Source organism: Phyllostomus hastatus, unplaced genomic scaffold (genome assembly GCF_019186645.2).
Source record: "Phyllostomus hastatus isolate PE091 unplaced genomic scaffold, TTU_PhHast_1.1 phas_contig_34, whole genome shotgun sequence".
Lineage (NCBI taxonomy): Eukaryota > Metazoa > Chordata > Mammalia > Chiroptera > Phyllostomidae > Phyllostomus > Phyllostomus hastatus.
Window position 1 is genome coordinate 62720403 of NW_025333857.1, and position 22152 is coordinate 62742554.

Genomic DNA, 22152 nt, shown 5'->3' on the forward strand with positions numbered 1-22152 from the left:
ACCACACTGTCGTCTCCGTAGTCACAACCAGCTGTGCCAGATGGGTAACTGGCTTGGTTTTTACATGGTGCCCTGATTCATCCTGGATTCCTCAGCTACTCTTAATGTAGCACCCATTTGTCCAAAAGTCTCTCTTCTCTGGAAACTTAAGGATGGCTAAGCAGACGGGTGGGCAGCTTGTTTTTACTGAACTCAACAACAGATATGCACATGCGTATACACTGACTTACTTGAAGGCACTGTTTTTCTTTTTTTTTAAGATTTTATTTATTTATTTTTAGAGAAGGAAGGAAGGGAGATAGAGAGAGAGAGAAACATCAATGTGCAGTTGCTGGGGGTTATGGCCTGCAACCCAGGCATGTACCCTGGCTGGGAATCGAACATGCGACACTTTGGTTCGCAGCCCGCGCTCCATCCACTGAGCTACGCCAGCCAGGGCTGGCACTGTTTTTCTTTATGCTCACATGCATGTACTTTACACGGAACAATTCCTATTTGAGATTGCACGTTTCCAATATTTATAAAATGAGCCTTATTTAGTCAGCCAAAACCCTTGCCCTATAATCATTAACTGTGCAGTATTCAACGAGTGACTTAACCTTTCTGAATCTCAGTTGTGATATTGGCAAAATGAAGCATGGGGACTAGATAATTTCTAAAACCCTTGCACTGCTAAACCTTCATTTATTCATCCACTCAACACATATTTTCTTTTTTATTTATTTTTATTTATTTTTTATTTTAATTGTTGTTGCAGTACAATTTTCTATCTTTTCTTCCCATTCCAGCCCACCCACCCAGCCCTCCCCTCCTCCCTCCCACTTCCACCCACCCCTAGTTTTTATCTATGTGTCCTTTATACAACAAATATTTTCTGATCGTCTTCTATGTCCTGGAATCGAAATGCAATAGTGAGCAAAGCAGCCTAAGCGTTTGCTCTCATGGAGCTGTTATTTTGTTTTAGAATGCACTGCTCAAACAAACTTTTGAAGAAGCAATATAATGCTATGTAAAAAATGAAATAGAGCAGTGAGGGAGAGAGGGAGACAACAGTGAAATAATGTAGTTAGAAAAGGTCTCACTAGGCAGGTGATGGTTGAGCTGAGACTTAACAGTGAGTTGAAAAAGCTATTTCATGATTTGGGAAATGTATTCTTCTAGATTGTAGCTATGATAAAAATATGTGAAAAACAATAACGTGTTTGAGTATGTTCCATAACATTATTTCACTTGATTCTTACAGCCACTTTCTAAAATGGGTAGGAAAAGTAATTTTGTCATATTTTTTAATAGACAAAGCAATTGGAACCCAGAGTGATGATGATGTGTGTTATGCAGTAACAAAGAATAAGTTAGTGACAGGGCTGAGCTTCAGATTTTGATTCCCTGCCCCTTATTCCATTTGCTTTTCTTTATAGTTCTGTGTTCTTCAGAATGGTTTCATCTGCACCCTTCTCTGTCTTCATTTTGCTGATCACGTTTTCACATCTCCAGACTGGGGAAAAAAAAACTAGTTGAATGATTAAAGGAAAAATATATCAAGAATCAAATATGGTTTAGAGTGAATTCATTGAAGGAGATCATAAAGTTACCAGAGATTTAACTGCTAGTCTACAGAAGGGGAAATTGCAGCACAGAGAAGGAAATGACTTGTCCAAAGCCATGGATGGATTAGAGGGCTTCTCCTCTAGACTCCAGTGCTCCTGAGCAAGCTGCTGATTTTGAGACAGGGATGTTCCCCTCCCCTCCCCTCCCCTCCCCTCCCCCCCCTTTACATATTGGTTTATTTTAGGGGTGAGATCACATTAAAACCACTGATTCTCTCTGTGGTTTGCGATCTTTTATCACTCTTTTTGTCACTTTTGCATGCTTTTCTGCATATGAATGATTCAGATTGTTTTTCTCCATTTATTATTAGCCTATATTACCCAAGACAAATCTCATTTTATTTCCTGCTCATACTTTTAAAGGCCTTCACATCCGAGGTATTACTCTCTCTCCTATCCATGCTCAGAACGCCTGTCTTATTTTGTGGCCACTATAGAATTCATTATGGTGCTGAATTTCATCCCCTTCCCCCTATCAGGAGATAGTACCTGAGCCCAGGAGAGACCCAGCTAAAAACCAATCAGGGCTTTGAACATTCTTTTCTATTGAATCTATTGTCATTTATTAGGATCACTATCTTTGCTTATAATCTTTGTAGGCCATTCAAATAACGGTACTAAATTCAAGGTGGTGTAAATGTATTTTCAGGTTTCAATTCATAAGACCATCAAATCTCTTTATTAAATTTCAGTCTAGTTATGCACATTTTTTACCTAGATATTTCATTTCTTTGCAAATTCAGTTAAGAGAAAAAAATAAAACAATATTTAGGACAGATGGTGAGTCACAATGTCTCACAGGAAAAAATATTATGGGGTGGTTTAGAAGATAGAATTGGATTTTTTCCCACTAATATGTGCTTGGATTTGTAATGTGATCTCATTCTAATTAATATTTTCATTCAAAAAATTTCTATAGTACAATCTGCTGAAACAGATTCAACTCAGGTTGAAGATATCTTCAATACAGTGAATAGCAGGTCCTGAAACTCCAAAAGAACTTTGTTAAGTTATTCTTCACTGAGTATGAGATTTACTGCTATGAGATTGACATTGTCCTAATAAGCATTAGGGGTGTCATAGAGGCCAGCCCAGAAATAACTCACAATCCAAGAGCTATACATATTCATTCGTTCATTTATTTATTCTTAAACATCAGTCACAATATGGCAAGGCAATTTTCTTGATCCTAAGGAAGGAGGTGCACTTTCAGACATGCTTCCATAAAACTTATGTCATATTGGGGGAGGGAACAATCATAAATAAAAATTTATTTGTAGACTGTGCATAATACTGTGAAGGGAATCAAATATGAGGGTACTCTGCTTTCTAATGGGGGCAGGGGTGTGTGCTCACTGGGTAGGTAGACAGGGTTCCTCTTTGAGGGAGTCATGTTTGAACTGAGCCATGAATGACGAAAAGGAAAAGCCTGGAAGAAAACCCAAGGAAAAAGTATTCCAGCTAAACAACATGTGCAAGTTCCTGAAGCAAGAACAAGTTTTGGCTTGTTCAATAAAATAAAATAAGGACTCCTGGCTGTGCAGAGCAGATTTCTAAAAGAGCAAATTTCTCACGAGAGGAAAGGAAACTGAATTGAGTTCCCGAGTGTCAGGAGAGGGTGGGCTGAGACGGAGAAACCAAGCCACCCAGTGCAATCCCACCGTACACCAGTCACTACTCGCGTTGCAACAACTTTCCCTTTGCTCTAACACCCAATGTAAAAAAAAAAAACAACTTTTCAAAGAGTGAAGTGTTTAAACTATGTACATCAGAGGTGCCAAATTTTAGTCACTCATTCATTCAGCTGATACTTATGGAGGGTCTGATCGGTTTTCACAATATCCCTCCCAATGAGATGTATTACCATCAGTGTTACCTAGCTACTACATGGAAGGCAGGTGGCAAGGTGATCATTTGACTTCAGGTTCTTTTCGACACCACCCGCCTGGCTGCCAGCATAAAGCATCCAAGAAGCACCAAGTAAATGGACGTAATGAAAACAGGAAGGCCAGTTTTGTTATACCGTTTTGTTGTTGCTGTCTTTGTTTTTCCTGGCCACACATTTGTATTCCATTCCTCACCATGTTCCCTTCAGTGCGTGGGACATGACAGTGGAGAGGGACAGAGAAGTCCCCAGATAAAGACTGGCAGATGGAGCTGCAGGGCCCCTGGGATTCTACAAGAGAAACTGAATAGCAGAGTCGAAAGATGTTATTCAGAAAAAGGGACTTGGAATAACTTTGTCAGCAAAAGCTTCAGGCAGAAACCAGGCACCCTCCCCCTCCTCTCTCTTTTTCTCCTTCTCTTTCGCTCTATCTCCGATTCTCTTTTAACTCTGTCTCTACCAATCTATCTGCATATCAACTATCTACCTATTCCGATACCTACTTACTTAACTATATGTACCTCGCTCCTCCTTTCCCAGGTTTCGCTGATTCCAGGCAGACAGATACATTAAAGTCTTAATCGTAATCAGGGAAGAAATTAGCCTTCCTGAGAACTCAACTCTAGCCCCAATTCCTGACACTCTGAGGTCCCTTAGATGAGGGTGTAAATTAAGTCATCTCAGAGAAGAGATCCTCTATGACCTTATAATCTTAGTCTACTTGTCTTCGTATTGGAAGAGGAGAAAGGTATTACCAAGGGTCAGGCAACCCTGTAATCTCATAAGCACGAGGCTGTGCTTTCATTATTCTGTAGGTACAACATGTAGGGGAGTGTCCAGGGGGAACCTCTCTCCTAGGTGCAAAAGGCCAGGCTACTACTTCTAAGTCTGCGGATGCCTGACCTCCAACGACTCTAAGTGTTCCGTTAGATAAAATGCCAGGCGAGGGCCTGGCATTATACACGCCATCTCAGGAAATCACTGTAAAACACTGGGTAAATATTATTTTTATTTATTTCTTTTGAATGAGGTTCGTGAAGTTCAGAAGAGTTAGGTAATTTTATCTCAGCCCTGCACAGCTTATACATTACAGAGTTAGGATTTGAAACCGGTTTTGCCTAATGCCAAAACCTGTGCTCTTTGAAATTCCCTTTATTGGTTTCTAAAGAGGAAAGTCTGGGTGGGTGGCCGGTCACTCTTGGATACGTGGCCTAGGTTTTATTACATGTCCGCTGGCCACTTCCACCAGGACACTGGAGCTCCTGAGAAGTGCTGAGCCTGTGTTCTTTCCATGTTGAAATCCAGGCACGCTACTGGTCACTGGAGTCCTCAGCTGGCTCCGGCTCATCCTTCAATAATTGAATTATAATGAATTGATTTATTCTGGCTCTTTTGATAGTCTTTCACTATGTAAACTGTTTGCAGAAATAAACAAGGGATTTTGGAGCTTGGAAGGGGCTCAACCTTCTGCTGCCCCTGAATTCAGTGACGCCTTCTGCAAATAGTCAGCGTCCTAGAAATCCAAGCCTCACTTCCATTTGCCTGGGCTCTTTCTGTTGTGGGAAATGCTTCTTGAAAGTGTTTCAAGTGAGGACTGATTGCACAAGCTGATTCAATTCAGTCACTTAGAAATAAGTTCACCTCTTAGGAGATAAAGGTCCTTGTGTTAGAAAGTGCAAAGCTTGTGTATGTCCATTTTCTGTGAGAGCTCTGTGGCTGTCCCCATGGGGTGTCCTAGCTGGGGCATTCATTTCTGTATTATGGATGGGGGGCCAGAGGCCGAGTAGGGAAGATAACGATGCAAAGTTAATCAACTGTCATGAGGGACAGAAGTTAAATCTTGGTTTGAAATGGGGTTCCACTCCCTAATTCTGGAGTAAATATGGGAAGGATATTCTAAATCAGTCAAAGTCCTTAGGGTGACCGTATATTCTGATTTGCCTGGGAAATCCAGCTTTTCCCAAGGTGTGTGCTTATTGCCTGCAGTAGTTTTTATAGAATCCCTATTACTCTCAAAGTGCACTAGTGTAGATGATCAATTGTCTAGGCACCTAAGACACTGGACAGGGATAGATTTCAAGGAGCTCACAGTCTTTTAAAGAAAGCACACCATGTAGTATGGATACCTGTTAAGGTGGGGATCTTTGTAAGATAGAGACCTACACAGGAAGGGCTGTATGACTTTGCCTAGAAGAGTTGATAAATTAGCACAGAATACCTGACATTCAAGCTATTAAAATATAGGCAGGGTGATCTCTTCTGGATGGCTACATCTACATTGCTCCTTGTATTATTCCATGTTGAATTTCCAGGAAACCTGCATAGGTCCTACCTACTCAGAAGGCATCTCTCTAGCTCTGTGCTTCCATGATGTTGGTTGTTGTAGTGAGTGAGAATCGTTTCAGCCAGCTGCAGCTTTAAATTGCCCCAGGAAGAAGTTTTTGCTGTGATTCGAGTTACATGGGGGCTTGGTTGACCTTACCCAAAATGCCTAAAGTGTCCAACAAGCCCATAGAACCTGGAGCATTAGGCAGGAAGGGCTGCTAATCGAACCCCCTTGTCTGTAATAATGATAATTGAGCCCAGAGAGGAAAAAGTCTTGTCTAAAGTAGCAGAGCAGTTTAGTTACAGAGCTGGGACTGAAGCTACTGCCTCTCTTGTATATAAATTCACTCCTCGTGTGAAATCAAAGTCCTCTTTGGAGTTAAACACACCTCAGTTTGCAACTGTGGAATTCTATGGAGTCAGATAATGTACCAGAACTTGGAAAGTAAAAGCCTGAGTTTGAAACCAGGACCCAGCATTAACACACTGTGTGACCTTGGGGAAATCACTAATGACAACGTGAGATCTTGTTTCCTAATCTGAAAAACTAAAATTAAAATTAAAATTAAAATAATAATACTTCCCTCACGAGGTTGCTGTGGGCTCACTTGGGGTAATGAAGGGGAAAGTGTTTGTGAGCTGTGTGTGTGTGTGTGTGTGTGTGTGTGTAGTAAAACACACTTGAGATCTACCCTCTTTAACAGAATGTTAGGTGTACAGTGCAGTATTATTAATTATATAAGCACAATGTTGTTTAGCAGATCTCTAGAACTTAATCATCTTGCATAACTGAGATTTTATACCCATTGAACAGTAATTCATTTCCCCTTCCACCCAGCCCCTGGCAAAAGACATTCTACTTGATCATTCTGCAAATGTGACCATTTTATACATAACATATACGTGGAATCATAGAGTGTACATATATCTTTTTGTGACTGGCTTATTTCACTTATTATAAAGTCCTCCATGTTCACTCATATCGTCACATATGGCAGGATTTCCGTCTTTTTTAGAGGCTGAATAATAATGCATTGTGATGATCAAGGGAGGGCTTAAGAGTACTGATGATTCTGCAGGTCCGATTCCACGGCTGCTGCTGATAGCTGAGACCAAAGGGTAAATATCTGTCTGTTCTCTCCCCCTGATGTCTCTCTGCTGCAGATGAACCCAGCCGGTGCTATTTCCATGATGGTGATGGGGTATGTGAGGAGTTTGAACAAAAAACTAGCATCAAGGACTGTGGTGTCTACACGCCCCAGGGGTTCCTGGATCAATGGGCATCCAATGCTTCAGTTTCCCATCAGGACCAGCAGTGCCCAGGCTGGGTCATCATTGGCCAGCCAGCAGCATCCCAGGTAAGACCCCAGCCATGGGTGGCACTTCCTGCAGATATTCTGAATCTCTGCTCTGCCCCTCAGGGCTTCCCACCTCAAAGGCAGTGTCATTTGAAGTGGCCACTTGACCATATCTCTAGCCAAATGTATAATTCCAGGGCCTCATGGGTACCACTTCTCAGGGATTAGACGTGTTCTCAGGGAACATCCGTGTAGTAGGGGTAATTACTGTCCTCCTATGTCCCTTCCTATTATAATTCATATTTGGGGAAAGAATTCCATTTTGGACATACCACTGGAGTTCAATGGGGCATGAACACATTCTTTGGAGAGAGTCCCACATTTTGTGTGGGGTCGCAAGTTGTGTGCTCCTCAAGCATCCTCTTCGAATTTGCTGTGTTGCCTTGGACCAGTCTCCCCACCTCTCTGGTCCCCATTTTTTCCCATCTTTAAATGAGAGAGTTGTTCAGCTTGATGATCTCCAAGGATCTTCCCAACTGTGTAAAGCTGTGACTCATTCCCCAGTCCCCAAATGCACTATTTATGTTCCAGGGTTCTTCCCCAAAGGACTTTATGCTTAGTTGAGGGAGTAGTTTTGGGGCCACCAGAGCTTATGTGATTCTAGGGATGGCTGTGCTGTCCCCAGAGCCTCCTTTCCAATTATGCTGCTGAGCAAGCACCTGCCTTCTTCCGAGACTCCCATTGCCCAGAGACACAACTCAGTGCTTCCGACCGCCTGGCCCCGTGGCCATCTCTGAGGCCAGCCTGCCTCCTGGCCTTGTAGATGAGTATTATTCTTAGCCATTTCTCTCTAATGCTCTTTCCCTGACTCGGGGTCAGGGGGAATAGGCCTGGTTTCTAGATGAAAGAGAGATGTGACCTTCATCTGCGGCCCAGTAAAAACTCATGGATGAGTTACAAGATGGGTACACTTCATTTATTATGTTTACTTCATAGTGTTTATCTGATCTTTTTCCATTTGTCCATTTGCTGATGTTTACATTCATTAGATTCTTTCCTCATTTGCATTTGTTTATGATTGTCTTGAGAAGAGTGAAAAAAATGGGGAAACAGTATTCCCTGATGCTTCTCATGTACAGTGCCAGCTGCTGCATGAATGAATGAATGCATGCATGAATGAATGAATGCTTAGGGTTCATCCTCCTGTGTGCCACCTCTGTACTTGATGAATTCATCTTTGGTCACTCCCGATTGCATGAACACTAGTAGTGTATCTGACTCCCCTACTTAGGCTGCTGGTTCTTTGATAACTGTTGTGAGTGTTATTCATTTCTGTCCCCTCACCTTCAAGCACAACATCTAGATAAGACTAGGTGCTGAGGAAATGTGTGTTTAATTGGCTGTAGATTCACATGTGCATGCACAAACACACATGCATACACAACACTACATACAAATGAACAACACTGAGAAAATGTTCAAGGATCACGTCCTCATGACAGAGAATGTCCTGCCCAGGAATGGCAGGGCTGGATGGCAGTAGGGCCAGGAACTCCAAATTCAACACTGGCATCCATTCCTAGAAATGTGTTAGAAGCATCATTCAATCAACAGAATTATCAACACACTCAGAATCTCACACGAGCAGGAAGTAAGGTAGCAGGTGTGCTTAAAAATCACCCAAAGGGTATTGCTGCTAATGTGAGAAAAGGGGAGAGAGACTTTTCCAGTTTTAGTGTTTGAAAGAGACTTCATGGGGCAATTATTCCACTTGTGTAAGGAGCGGGGGCTGTCAGGAGTTATGGGCGATTATCTCTTCCTAAACAAAAATCCAATTAAAAAAATCATTATAAATACTACAAAGAGGAGATGAGGAAACAAAATCATCCTATTGAATTATTCATTGCAACCAATTTTATTTTAATGAAATCGACTAGGTTCCATTACTCTGGGCTTGGACATAATCTTTGTTACAAGGAGACTTCAGCTGTAACTAAATTTGCCATAATGAGATCAACTCGCTGGAGAATGGAGAATCCAGGGTCAGGGAGGGGGTGTGTGTGCAGGCTGGGTGCAGGGCCAGGCAGGGCAGCCTGGAGGGCTGCCGAACAGTCTCCCAAAGTCCCCATCCGAAAACAAATGCCACGAAAGCATTCACACTCTTCATCTCCACCGTGCACACACACACAGGCACACACCTGTACACACAGCCTGTGTAACTGTAAGTAAGGCTCTTCGTGGAGTGGAAACCAGCTCCCTTCCGACAACAGAGCCAAGGAGGATGAAGTACCACCATGGCCCTCATTCCCTTGGGCAATGATGAGAGGAGGCTGGGGGTTCATGTTCACCCTGTCACGGACCTCAGTGAAGAGGGTGATGGCTTGAGAGAAGGAGTTGGGAGGCACTTAGATGCACCTTCCCCCGACACAATTAAACTCTACTCCTTCTCCTCCTTTCTCGCTCTCCCTCTCCATCTCCGTCTGTTTTACACATGCACACACATGTGCATACACATATACATTCCTACAGGAATAGGCCCTGTAGAGCACAGTTCCAGAGAGGGAGAACCAAAGCAGAGACAAGAAAGTGGGGGTGGGGACCAGTGGTTACTCATATCCACCATCCCCCATACTGGACAGTCCAATACATCTCATAGCCAATCCCCTGGCCATTCCTCAAGCTAAGAATGATTACCTGCCTTGAAGAAACTGAAAGGTAGAGCGGCTTCCTCAAGGTCATACAGCCCATAAGTGCAGAATCTAGGATTAGAAGTATTTCATGGAAGACGACAGTGGAAGCTCAGGAATATGTGGACCTGTTCAAAAGTTGCAAGTAACTGGATTCCTGGAGAATATCACTGGGAAAAAAATATCACTGGTAAATGGACAGATCGTAGTGCTGGTGTCCCTCTGCAGACCCCGTGCTGGACCTGAATCCTCCTCTACCAGACTTGTGGTCACTGCCCAAGTCTTTGCATTCAGGCTGCTTCCATCCCCTGTCTAGGTGGTCCTATTGCCTGGGCCCCTGGTGCTTACTAGGACTTCCATGAACTTGGGCAGTGACGAAAGGACAACAGATCCCACTTTCTCTTTACAAACCAGTTTTGTCCCATGCTGCCTTTCCCTGATGCTGTAGAAATGATAACTGCAGGTGTCTGTTGGAGTTATGTGCCTAGTTCTGTGCCGGAGTCAATGGAAGAAACCAAGAAAGTGAAAGACCCAACCTCTGACCTTGTTGGCGCACAAGACTTCAGCATGAGAAGTCTGTGAAGAGGAGAAGCCCCATTGGAGTAAGTTGGCAGGCTCTCACGTGGTGGCTGCAGAGCAGCGGCACTCATTGTGTTGTTCTAGAAGTCTAGAAAACCGATTCAGACTTCAGTTTTGATTTTGTAAAAGCCCTCTACTTCTTGCAGTTTCCATTGTTTCTCGTCCACTCTCCTCTAGCAAGTCCTCCAGATTTGGTTAGGGCTAAGTTACTCTGCCCTGAACACTTAGTCATATACCCAAATGGTACACAATTGGGTATATTTGTGTACCATTTGGGTATATGACTAAATGTTAGCAGAAGTGTCCCAACTTCCCGGTTGTGCAAATTGGGCTGAACACCCTATAATAAGAGCCATTCTTTGGATATTTTGGCCGTGCACCTTCCTGGCCTAGAGGAATTCACGAATTCCCTGAGACAGAACAAACATGGAAATGAACTCAAAGAATCACACTCTCTCTCTTCTGGGATCCTCAGAAATGGACTGGTTTAAACATGGTTTTACAAAGATCTTATCTTGTTCTCTCGTCTCCACATTTCCTATTTCTCTGGCACTTGACACCAGGGGCTGCCAAATGAAATGCAGACACTCCCTCATCCTTCTGCCAACCCCCAGCACTCCCTCCAAAGCCCGTGTCCTCTTCTTCAAGCAGTTCCTCCCTCCTTCTGCACTGGCCCCAGGAAGTTATGGAACCACTAAGACTATGAGGAACGTGCAGTGTTCTCCCAAGAATTAGGGACCTTCAGTCAACCGGCCGATTTATTTAGTTAATCCTTTAACAGTAAAACTTAAGAGTAAGCATTTCCAGTAGTTTCAGGACCAACATAAAGAAAACCTTTCTGAGGATGAGAACTGTCCGCTGCAGGATGGAGGGCCTTGAGACAGAGAAAGCTCCCCCATGGGAGGTATTCAGCCGAGCTGGTGACTGCACAGGACATTCCTGCATTAGAGACCGAGGCATCTCTGCTCCCTTTGTAATCGATTCTCTGACCTGATATTGCATCAGCCTGTTAGTGGGCTCATCCATCCTTTGACACTTCATTTCGAGTTGCTTTACCTGTTTCTTGGCATGTCTATAATACATTGTGCCTTTAGTAGAATACAAATCATAACTTGTCTTGTGTCATAGCAGTCTTGCCTTAGTTTATTTATTCATCTGCTCAAACAGAAATGTATTTGAATTTTACACTGAGACATGTGAGTAGGCAGAGATCATGGGTGCTGATGGGTAAAGCCACATGGATGGGGCTTGGCTCTCCCAGCTCCTCTTATTACTTGGGCATCTTGAGCAAGTGACCACTCTGGGAAGCTCAGTGTCCTCCTCTGGAAAGAGGAAATGACAGCACCTACCTAGTGGAGATTAAGGAAGTAAATAAGAAAAAAAAAACACTTAGCACTGGGTGTTTCTTTTCCTACTTATTGGGCAATGCCAAGATTAATTCCCTCTGTCATTCACGGTAGGCTCCCTTCCACACCCTCACCCCAGAGCTGGCTGCAGGGACCCCCACAGTACAGAAACTCGGTCCACATTTGGTTGAGTTAGACACAGTTGTGTTAGCAAACGTTTCCTGCAGATTCAGGACTGTGCCAGGCATTCTGAGAAAATGCAGAGATGTCCTGGCTTTTTTGCTGCTCTCATAGAGCTTACTGTTTCACGGAGGGGTGTGTCCATCCAGAAGTCCCTGCCAAGACCCAAGAGCGTGTGAGGTTCAGAGGGAGTTACCTCGAGGAAGAAGCCACACTGCTATCAGCTTACTTGGCCAGCCGGGGTGAAGGCCAGCGTGCAGGGATGGAAAAGTCCTTTGCCCACTTTCAGAAGGTCCTGGACAAATGATAAAAATAACATTTACCAAGTTCCTCGAGGCTCTGCATCGATTTGTTTTTTGAATCCTCCGAAAACGGCTGCAAAAATAGGAGTCGCTATTCTCACTTGATAGAGGAGGACAGTAAGGCTCTGAGCTGAACGACTAGCTGTGGGGCTTACCCTCCCAGGGGCAGAGCCAGGATGCAGGATGCTGTGCTCACACAGGGCTGATGGGCTGGGCGCGGCAGCTCCGCCCACTTCAGTGACTGAAGGGGCTGTACGGGCTGGGACCGCTGCCGTCCTTTGCTGCTTTTTGTATAGAGTGTGCATTCAGGGAACACCAGGAAAGTGGGACACACCCCTCCCCCACCACTTCTCAAATCTCTCCAAAATCTCCTCACTCATGCTGTCTAGGTCTCCACCTGTAAGCCCTCATTCTTTCACGGTAAGTGTTGGCCTCTTCAGAAAGGCACTTAAAACATGAGTGTGAAAATATGGGAGAAACATAGGAAATGTTTCAAGTTGTCAACCCCTGAGTGTAAAAAAGGGTTCTTAGATTTTACATGCATGCCTGATTATGTCTGGGTTATGGAAGGAAAGGGAAGAAAAGTACACAGAAGACAATTGTAGAGGGAAGAGGAAATTCTGTTCAGTTTACAGGTTTGTCACAAGCCATGTGCTATGCCCAGGGAACCTGAGAATGTCAGCAAGAAAATGGCAATGTGTGTGTCCTCCTTGATGGCCACCAAGTCTGAGCCAGAAGAGCAGGACCGTTTATCGATCATCCTCCTTGTGTCCAGAGGAAGGGAACAGTTACCCACTGGGTTCTCTGGACACAAGGGTAAGAAATCCTTCCAGAATCACTTACAATGCACTCAGTGAGGGTACAGGGGAGCCTAGAGGAGGATGGGGAGCTATTTCCCGTGGGAGTGGTTGCCAGGTTGGGACCAGAAGGATAAATTAGGGGACAGGAGAGGAGTGTGGATGGAAGAGCAAAGTCAAGGGGACAGAGAGACAGACAGACAGACAAAGAAACAGAGAAAAACACAAGAGACAGTGAAAGAAAGAGAGATGAGGGGCAGAGAGAAACAGAGAGAGAAAGAAGTGGGCAGAGAGAGGAGAGGCAGAAGGAGAGAGACACAGAGAAAAAGAAACACAAGAGATATAGAGACAGAGAAGAAAAGAGAGATGGGGGGGCAGAAATTGAGAGACAGACAGACATTAAAAAAAGAATGGCCGGTACAAAATAGGGAGAAAGTCAAGAGCCATGAGCTAGAAAGGTAAATGGAGACATCCATCCCTCAGATGCTTGAAATTTAGACTGTCTCCTGCATGGGATGGGGAGGTTTCAGGGCTTTTAAGCTGAGGGCTCAGAGGATCTGGTATTCATTTGAAGAGGAGGAGTGGCATGTATGGAACACCCCCTGTCTGCCAGCCCATCCAAGCAGTTGGAGGCACCTTAGAGAACTGAGAAGTTTCACTTCCCCCGTCTCCTAATGAAGAAGCGGAGTCTCAAGGAGAGGAATCATCTCACCTGTGAAGCTTGGTCTTCTCCTTACTTTCCTTTTACCACGCCACTGGTATTGCATTGAAAAAGCCTCACTCAGAAATGTTGCATGGATAAGCAATTCTCCAGTGCACTTTAGATGATATTATTTGCACAGGGCAGAGAGAAATCTTGGACTCAACAGCCAGTGCTGAGGTTACTTCTAAGGGTTGTCCCTTCCCCACAAATATCTTCCGCAAAGCACGCAGCTCTTCTCGCTGGCGGAATGGGACGGCATCTGCCCTCGGTGCCGAAAGGAGAGGCGAAGGGAACACGCTGAAATGCCAGAGAAGATTCCAAGCAGTTTTCTCAAATACCCAAGGGATCTGCTTTCTCCTGGTGGTTTCTGAAATTTTTTTCGAGAGCACATGTGCAAGTCATCTAAGGAGAGACAGAACAGAAAGTCCCACGGCCTATTGCAGCCTGTCGTACTGGTGTGGAGCACCCCAAAATCCCTCCAGGACAGGGAAAAACAATAGTGCCTATATGAGAAAGGAGCCCCAGGTCACTCTAACTGCCTTCGACTTGTCAGGGAGCCTGGGTTGGGAGAGGAATTTTCAACCTATCACATTTTTCAGAATCCCAGCCTAAGACGCTCCCCCTGGCCCTCTCATGTTCCCTCTCTCCCTCATTCATTCACTGACCTTGGAAACTTTGAGTGACGAAACTTTCAAAGAAAAGATAAGATTTCTGATCAGATCAACCTGGTTCTCAGTTCTAGGGCCCACCACTTCCTAGCTTTTTACTTTGGGCAAGCCAGTTGTCTTGGTCCCTACCTGATTCCTTGTCTGTATAATCGGAGTAGTAACACATCCACCGCAGGTGCTCGTCAAGGCTGGGACAGCTGAGCCAGAAATGTCATTTTTGTCCTGGTAGCAAATGAGAAGTTTTTTGAAGAAATGCTTCTTTCTGCCTAGGATGTTTTAGCAACTGAGTGATCCAATTAGCAATGATTAAGTTAGTTTGTTTTTATTATTATTATTATTATTATTATTATTATTATTTGATATTAAAAGTCGAGCTTTTTTTAAAGATTGTATTTATTTTAGAGACAGGAGAAGGGAAGGAGAAAGAGAGGGAGAAACCATCAATGTGTGGTTGCTTCTCAGGTGCCCCTCCCCCCCACTGGGGAGCTGGCCTGCAACCCAGGTGTGTGCCCTAGACTGGGAATCGAACCCCGACCCTCTGATTTGTAGGCCCATGCTCAATCCACTGAGCTATGCCAGCCAGGGCTGTATTATTTTTTTTAAGGAACACTCCTTGGTCACAGAAATCTAAGCAGTGAGAGACTTTGAGGGTCACTTGGTCTTACTTCACTTAATTAAGATTCGACTTTGATTAAACAACTTCCCTAAACCTCTTCCTCTCCTGTCTATTATGAAATAGTTGTTGGTGTTTGGATTCAAAATCAATATATCCAAAGCATTGCTCTCAGCAGCAGGTTGAGGTTGAGATGAATAATTCAACCAGTGCCCTCCAGCCGTCTGTCCTGTGCATGGAGGAAAGGGGACACTGACATAGGCCCTCTAATAAGAAAAGACAGATGTCGGCCACCTGCTGTCCTACATGGACAAATGGAGTTAACCTTAGACGGGTGTCTACCGAGGGGGAGGGAGAGCCTGAATAAAAGGTGGGGCCTAGCATTCCTCGTCATGCAGCAAAAATGCATTGCTGGAGTGGGCGAGGGGCCACGTGGAGCGTGGAAGCCTCCACCTCTCTCTCGCCCCCGGACTCCTGTCGTGCTGCCTGAGAACGAGCCAGGCTTTGCGGTTTGGGGCTGCCTCCCTGTCCCCCACAGGGAGCAGGTCCAGCCCTTGCGGCCCACTCCGGGGCCCCTCTGGGAAGATTCCTTGGCCTGTGTCTTCCCTCTTCCGCATGCCTGACCTACTGCCATTGCACTGTCTTGGTGCTCCACGTCTCCTTCCCCTCCTCTCAGAGGTTCGGGACCAGACCCCGTCCTCTCGTCCTGCCAGTCCCTCAGGCTCCCTTAAGACCCTTTTTCATTCTTTCCTTTGCTTCCCTTTTCTTTTTTAAATTATTGTTGTTTTAAGTGGCGGCACTGGTATTTAGCCAGCATGGCCTTTGCTGTATAATTTAGTTTCATGTTCTGTACCCAAGAAACATGTAAAAAATGTAAACAGCGTTCACTCGCCGAGGCTGGGAGGCACTTAGGAAGCGGGAGCCAGTCAGGCCTGCGGAGCCCGCTGCTGTGCGGTGTTGAGTTCTGTCCCCAGAACCACATGCTCATTTCTCTAAGTCTGCAAGTAAACTTTCTCAAGCCAGGCCCAAAGGATGGGGTTCTGAGGGGAGTTGGGGTTTGGCTGTGCGTATGATTTTGTGTGTGTGTGTGTGTGTGTGTGTGTGTTTCAAGCCCTCTATATGCACTCTCTACCCATCCCCTCTTTTAAATTAGCCTGGATGTGTTCGCTATAGCACCAGGGCAGAAAGGGTCGTCTGCCCTCTCTGCTACCCCAGCTATGGGTTTCTTCCAACTCTCCTAATTTTTTAGCCAGATCCAAGCGCCAGGAAGCCCTTAGGTATATTTGTGTATCTTCCTTTTGCAGAGAAATGGGACCCGACAGGTACATGAGAGGTGTCTTTGCCCAGAGGCATGCTTCTGTGCCAGGCGGTCCAACAAAGTCTTCCCAGGGGCTCCTGCCCACTCTGGGACCCCTTCCTGAACTCGACCCAGCGGTGCAGATGGTGGAAGGGGACTCTTGGCTGGTGTCTGCATTTCCCCTACCCTGGGACACAGGCATAGGTTTAAATGGCAGGGACCTGGTTTGCTGGCCAGAGGCTGCCTGCAGGAATAAGGATGAGACCTGAGTAATGCGCAGGTCAGCAATGCAGCTAGCTGCCTGGGGCAAGGGGTCCAGGGAGTGAGCGTCAGTGCAGTGCAACTCGAGGAAGGAGACGAACCGACATGCATCGAAGCACTGTGGGTGGGAGTTTAATGTTGCAGAGAAGGCAGAATTGTACCAATAAGAGCCCAGGTTCCACGTGTGCTGTCCAACAGAACTTTTGGCAATGACAGCAGTGTCCTGTACCTGCACTGTCCTATAGAGTAGCCTCCAGCCACCTGTTATGTTGGACCCATGAAATGTGGCTCATGAAATGGAGGCACTAAACTTTCTAAAATTGACTTTAGAGAGAGAGAGGAAAGAAGAGAGAGAGAGAAACACTGATTTGTCATTCCACTTATTTACAGTTGATTCCCATATGTACCTTGACAAGGGATCAAATGCACGACCTTGGCATACTGGGATGATGGTCTGACCAACTGAGCTGTCCAACCAGGGCCAAGGGACTGAACTTTTAATTCATTGAAATGTAAATAACCACATGGGTGGAGTGGGCTTCCTGTCAGACAGGAGGAGTATATCACATCCCAGTGCTGCCACTCTAGGGAAATCCCAGGCAAGTGACTGAGCCTCTCTGGGCCTCAGTTTCCTCACCTGTGAAGCAGGAAAATCAAGTGGTGATTGTGGGGATTCCAGCAAGTAGCACATAGAAAGCACTTGAAACACTGCTTGGTATACAGTACCCGGTATCTAAATTCATTCGGTCCTTATACCAAACCTATGCAGTAGGAATTGTGGTCCCATTTCACAGATGGAGAAGCCAAGGTTCATAACTCCAAGAGGTGGAACAGGAGGAAATCCAGCTATTTTAGCCCCTTATCCCACACATTTTTCTAGTATACCGCACCAACTCTCTCAAAATTTCTTAAAATAATATTTCTCTCTTTCCCAGGGTGAGATAGGACACATTAATCTTTTGGTGAGATGATGTCTTCAATCTTTTAAGTCTGCATATATGTTCAGTAGCTGATTTTTGTCTTTACTGTACATTTTCTGAAATTCACAATAAATACTGGTCTTAGTGATCTCTCACCTGTGAAACTTTCTGTATTGTTTTTCACGGCCTATAAAGTTCAATAGCCTTTGCAGACAGGGACTTGCATAATCTGTACCAGCTTTCATTCACAGCCCGTGGCCTTATGGGTGCATTCCAGGCAGATGGGCCGACTTGCAGTCCTTGGACTTGCCTTCAGGTTTCCGTTTCTCCCGCCCGGAACATCCATCATTCACTTCTCCACCTCTTTTTTTCCTTCACAATGGTTTTTAAAATTTAACCAAAAGAGAGAGAGAGAGTGTGTGTGTGTGTGTGTGTGTGTTTTGCATTCAGTATTATTTTGTGTTAGTTTCAGGTGTACAGCATAGTGGTTCGACAATCATATACTTTACAAAGTGTTCCCATGATACACCCAGTGCCCACCTGACACCATACGCAGTTATGACAGCTTCTCTACCTCTTTTAACTGCCCTCAAGGCCCAACTCAAATGGCACCCGTCCCCTGTCGTCTGCTCCCACCACCCCAGCCCATGTGCCGCCCTCCCTCTTTCGATAGCACGTCTCCCTTCTGGAGTCATCCAGTGGCCCGGAGCACAAACTGCCTTTGAGTTGGCATTTGCCTGCGCCCATAGTTTTTCATACCAAATGGCCTGTGACAGCTGAGGATCCAGGCTCCTTATTCGTTTAGGTATGTTCAGTGCCTTGCACAGGGTTGGCTACCAGCAGAATACTCAGAGACTGTTCATGGATCCTTTGGATGATGCTGTTGGAAACAGGACCTGCTGGTGACGTCTCCTTTATGAATGGCTTTAATATACAAATCAGTGTCTCTAAGTGATTCCCTTATGTGCCAGCTTACATTCCCTTGTTATTACAGTGAGTAGGACCTTCTTAAGTCCCCTGGTTTATCCCTACATGATATCCCTACGTGATCCCTCATCTGTAAGATGAGGCATGTGCCACCGTGTGAGAGGGTGGGGAGAGGGTGTCCTGCTACTGGGGCTTCCATGATCCCCCACCACTCCAGGGTGTTAGTTGTCCTAAGACAGGGGTTTTGTTGTTGTTTTCCTGTGTTCACTGCCTTGTATTCCAGGATCAAGCACAGGGTCTGGCACATAGTAGGCCTGTGATAAATAGTTACGACAAGGCCTGCACTTTGCTCTGTTCACAGTATCGCATAGAAAGTAGGAACCAGCTTCTGGAAGCTGGGCCCCAGGATAAAGACTCTACCCCTTTGCCTCTCATTCTTTTGGGAAAGATCGGGGTCTCGGGGATGTCCGTGTCTGCATTCCTACAGGGGTTGATAGACACCTGGCAGGTTGTCTTTCTAGCTTGAGAGTGTGGTTCACCCTCAGAGAGGTCTCCCAGTGGGATACCCCCCCTCACAAGGAGGGTTTGAAAGCACAAAAGGAGAAAAGAAGGAACGATAAGAGGAGTAGAGACCGTTGAGAGAGAAAAAGGAATGACTGAACATAACAAATGACAGTAATAACAATAACATCATCATCATAAGAAGAGTTGCTAATAACGACAGGAGCAATGGGAATGACCTGCTATCAGAGTAATTACTTTACAGCTCTACCCAGAGTTTCACACGGTTTTAGCACATTTACACCTGCTAGCTACTCTATGAGGCAGCAACTCGCTTTCACTGGTTTACAGAGGAATAAATCGAGATTCACAAAGGGTGGATAACTTATCCAAGTTTCTGCAGCTGGCCCAGGGATGGGGCAGGGATATCTAGAATTTGAACCCATGAGTGTCTTCCTCTAGAGCCAGGGAGAAAGAAGTAGGAGAGGACGAAGGAGGGAAATGTTAATTGCATGTGTCTAGTGTGTGGGATGGAGCCTGAGTCCCTGCGTGTGCGAGGGCAGTTCTAAGCCTATGCTGCCCTCCAAAGTAACAACATCATCTACTTCATTAGCAGTGGGAGAATTTAGGCGGCGTGAAGCGTTCGAGGTCATACCGACAATAAATGGCAGAAGCTTAGATTCCAGCCCACATCCCTTAGACTATAAAATGTGTGTGGCTTCCGCTGCTCGAAGGAAGGGTCAGGAAAGTGGCAGGTGTAGGGATCACTGAAGAGTTCACATTGTGGATCCCAGGTCAGGCTACAATTGTTCCCAGGGACCTCATCTCAGAACAGCTGCTTCAACACCCTGCTCTTGTGCAGATGTGGGCTGCCTGGGCCAAGGGCGCCCCTGGGGAAAAGCATCACGCTGGAAGGTCTCTGTCCCTCACAGGAATCTGCTGATGAGGTGGTGGACACGTAAGTCAGCTGTGTCCATTGGACATTTTGCGGGCAAAGCCCCGGTTTGCATACGTGGTCACTACCCCTACTTGTGAGTTCTAGAGGGGCAGGCCAGAGAGAAAGGTCACTCTTGTCCTTAAGAATCAGAGTCCTTGCTGGAGCTGGAAGGCCAGCAGGACACAGTTAAAAGCATCAGCAATTGCTGTCCTTTTGTTCCTTGCATGTGTCAGTGCTTTGCATCCTAGGAGGAGGAATGGAGCTGGAGGGAGCTCTGGCGAGAGTACTGCCTGCTCTTCAAGAGCAACGAGGAGAGAGCTGATCACTCGGTGGCTTGTCAGTGTTTGTTCCCTAAAGTTATAGGTGTGGGTCAGAGACCCTGAGACCTACAGTGAGGACCCAGGGACAGTGCACGCTGTGTGGCCACCCTGGCACTGAGGGGGGCTCCCTGCAGGTAAAGTGACTCCTACTTAAGTGTCTTGGACACAAGTCAGAACACAAAGATCTTAATTATGAAAGCTGGACAAAATGAGGAAGGGGGGAAAGGGAGGAAAAACAAAACAAAATAAAACAAAACAAAAAAACCCCTAGTTTTATGAACTTGAGAAAGCCTTGTTGTTTTAATACAAGATGTTTTTAAGTGAAAAATCACTCCTGTGACCTTTCTTCAATAAGCTAGTGTGGTCAAACTGCCATTAACTGCTGCTCAGCTATTTCTAACCAAGGGTTTCGGTGACCAGGCACAAAGTTTGCACATGGTGACTGCCTTCTTGATTAACCCATGAACATCTCAGGGCTCCCAGAGAAAGGCCCAGAGGAAGTCTGGAGGCTAAGACATCCTGCTTTAATGTGAGTGTTTCTAAGCTGAGTGATTTCCAGGTTTCAGCACTTCGCTCCACATTTGGCTGTATATCCCAGTTCTACTCCGGAGCCTGTAGAGAGGGCATTTATGGGTTTGAACTAACTGGACGTGTGGTCTTGGTCTTTGATGTCTATTCTCTACTCAGGCAGTTGCGGAGCACTGGATTCACAGCAGACAATTTCCTGTTCCTGCTCTAGAAGCATCCTATCTCAGCGTTCTGGTCTAGAACTGGACGTGTTTCAGTGCTCAGCACACTTCTCTAGAACTGGCAGTGCCTCTGGGCTCTGAACTAAAAATCACAATGCTTCAGGCTGGCAGTGCCGCAGGGTTTTCATGCAGTGCTGGCAGTATTTCTGGGTTCCGATCTAGATAGAATTGAGTGAATCTTCTGATGGAAGCTGACAGCACCCTTCTGATCTGATCTGGAGTTGACATGGCTTTTCTATCCTGATCTAGAATTCATAAAATTCCATTCATTGCCTTCCATGTCAGTGTTAAAAAAAAAGAGATTTGGAACCCCAGAAAGTTAGCAATGTGTTAAAATAAAACAAAACAGTGGGCTCAGAAATCTGCAGCAAGATTCCGCACCTCAGACTTTAGCCTCCATGCCTCTGCTCTTGACATCATCTTGGAAGCTGGCTTTGTCGTGGCTCATCTGTGTCCCTGTTTCCCTCTTCTCTTGCCTTTGTTTTTTCTTGTAGCCCCTGCTCTCCACAGCCCACTTGACATTGAGACTCTGTGTTTTAGACCTGGCCCTCAGGCATAGATTACCTAGGTAGCCCTTCCTCCATGCCCCTTGAGCACAGAACCTACCTCGTTGTTCTAGCAGTGTTTGCTCATAATCGTTGACCCTCCACCCGCCCCCCTCTATTCATCTGGGAGCTCTTCAGGAGAAGGGATTTCTATCTTTCCTGCTTCTTCCCCTCTGGGATCCATTTTCCCACGTAGACCGTGGGGAATAAAGAATCTAACACATAGTAAGTGCTATGTAGATGTAGATTGAATGACCGAATGCATGCATGCATGAATGAATAAGAGAAAAATTGGGGCTTTTCCTGGGAAAAATAATCTGAGTCTTCCAAAAGCAAAGAGAAACCTCTGGAAGCCCCCAAACCTTGGCCTCTCGCCCCTTAAGAATTCTGAGGAGGCCTCACAACCCACTCTTCTAACCCCGTCAGCCTCTTACTGCTGGGGAAGGCACGTCTGCCGTGAAGTCACCCACAGACCATCTGGCTGGGGATCCCGTGTTCCTCTTCGGCTGCAGGAGATTACGTAAGCTGGACAGCAGCCTCCAGATGTTAGCAGTTTCTGCTCATTTTTTCCTCCCTTTTCAACAACAATAATAATAATTAAAACAAACACAGGCCTCATCCCCTGCCCGCACCCCTGAAATTACAAACAGGTGGGCCCAGATGCCCTTCCCTCTTCAAAGGCCTCCCCGTCTCTAAGCAGACCAA

The 22152-nt window shown here is 45.5% G+C and overlaps 1 protein-coding gene across 1 annotated transcript in view; it reads left to right on the forward strand.

The window, feature by feature from the left end:
- PAPPA (pappalysin 1) overlaps positions 1 to 22152 on the forward strand; it is a 224305-nt gene that overhangs the window by 121973 nt on the left and 80180 nt on the right. The window contains exon 10 of the mRNA XM_045840799.1: positions 6982 to 7175. Within this exon, the coding sequence (XP_045696755.1) occupies positions 6982 to 7175 (194 nt within the window). The remainder of the gene's footprint in view (positions 1 to 6981; positions 7176 to 22152) is intronic.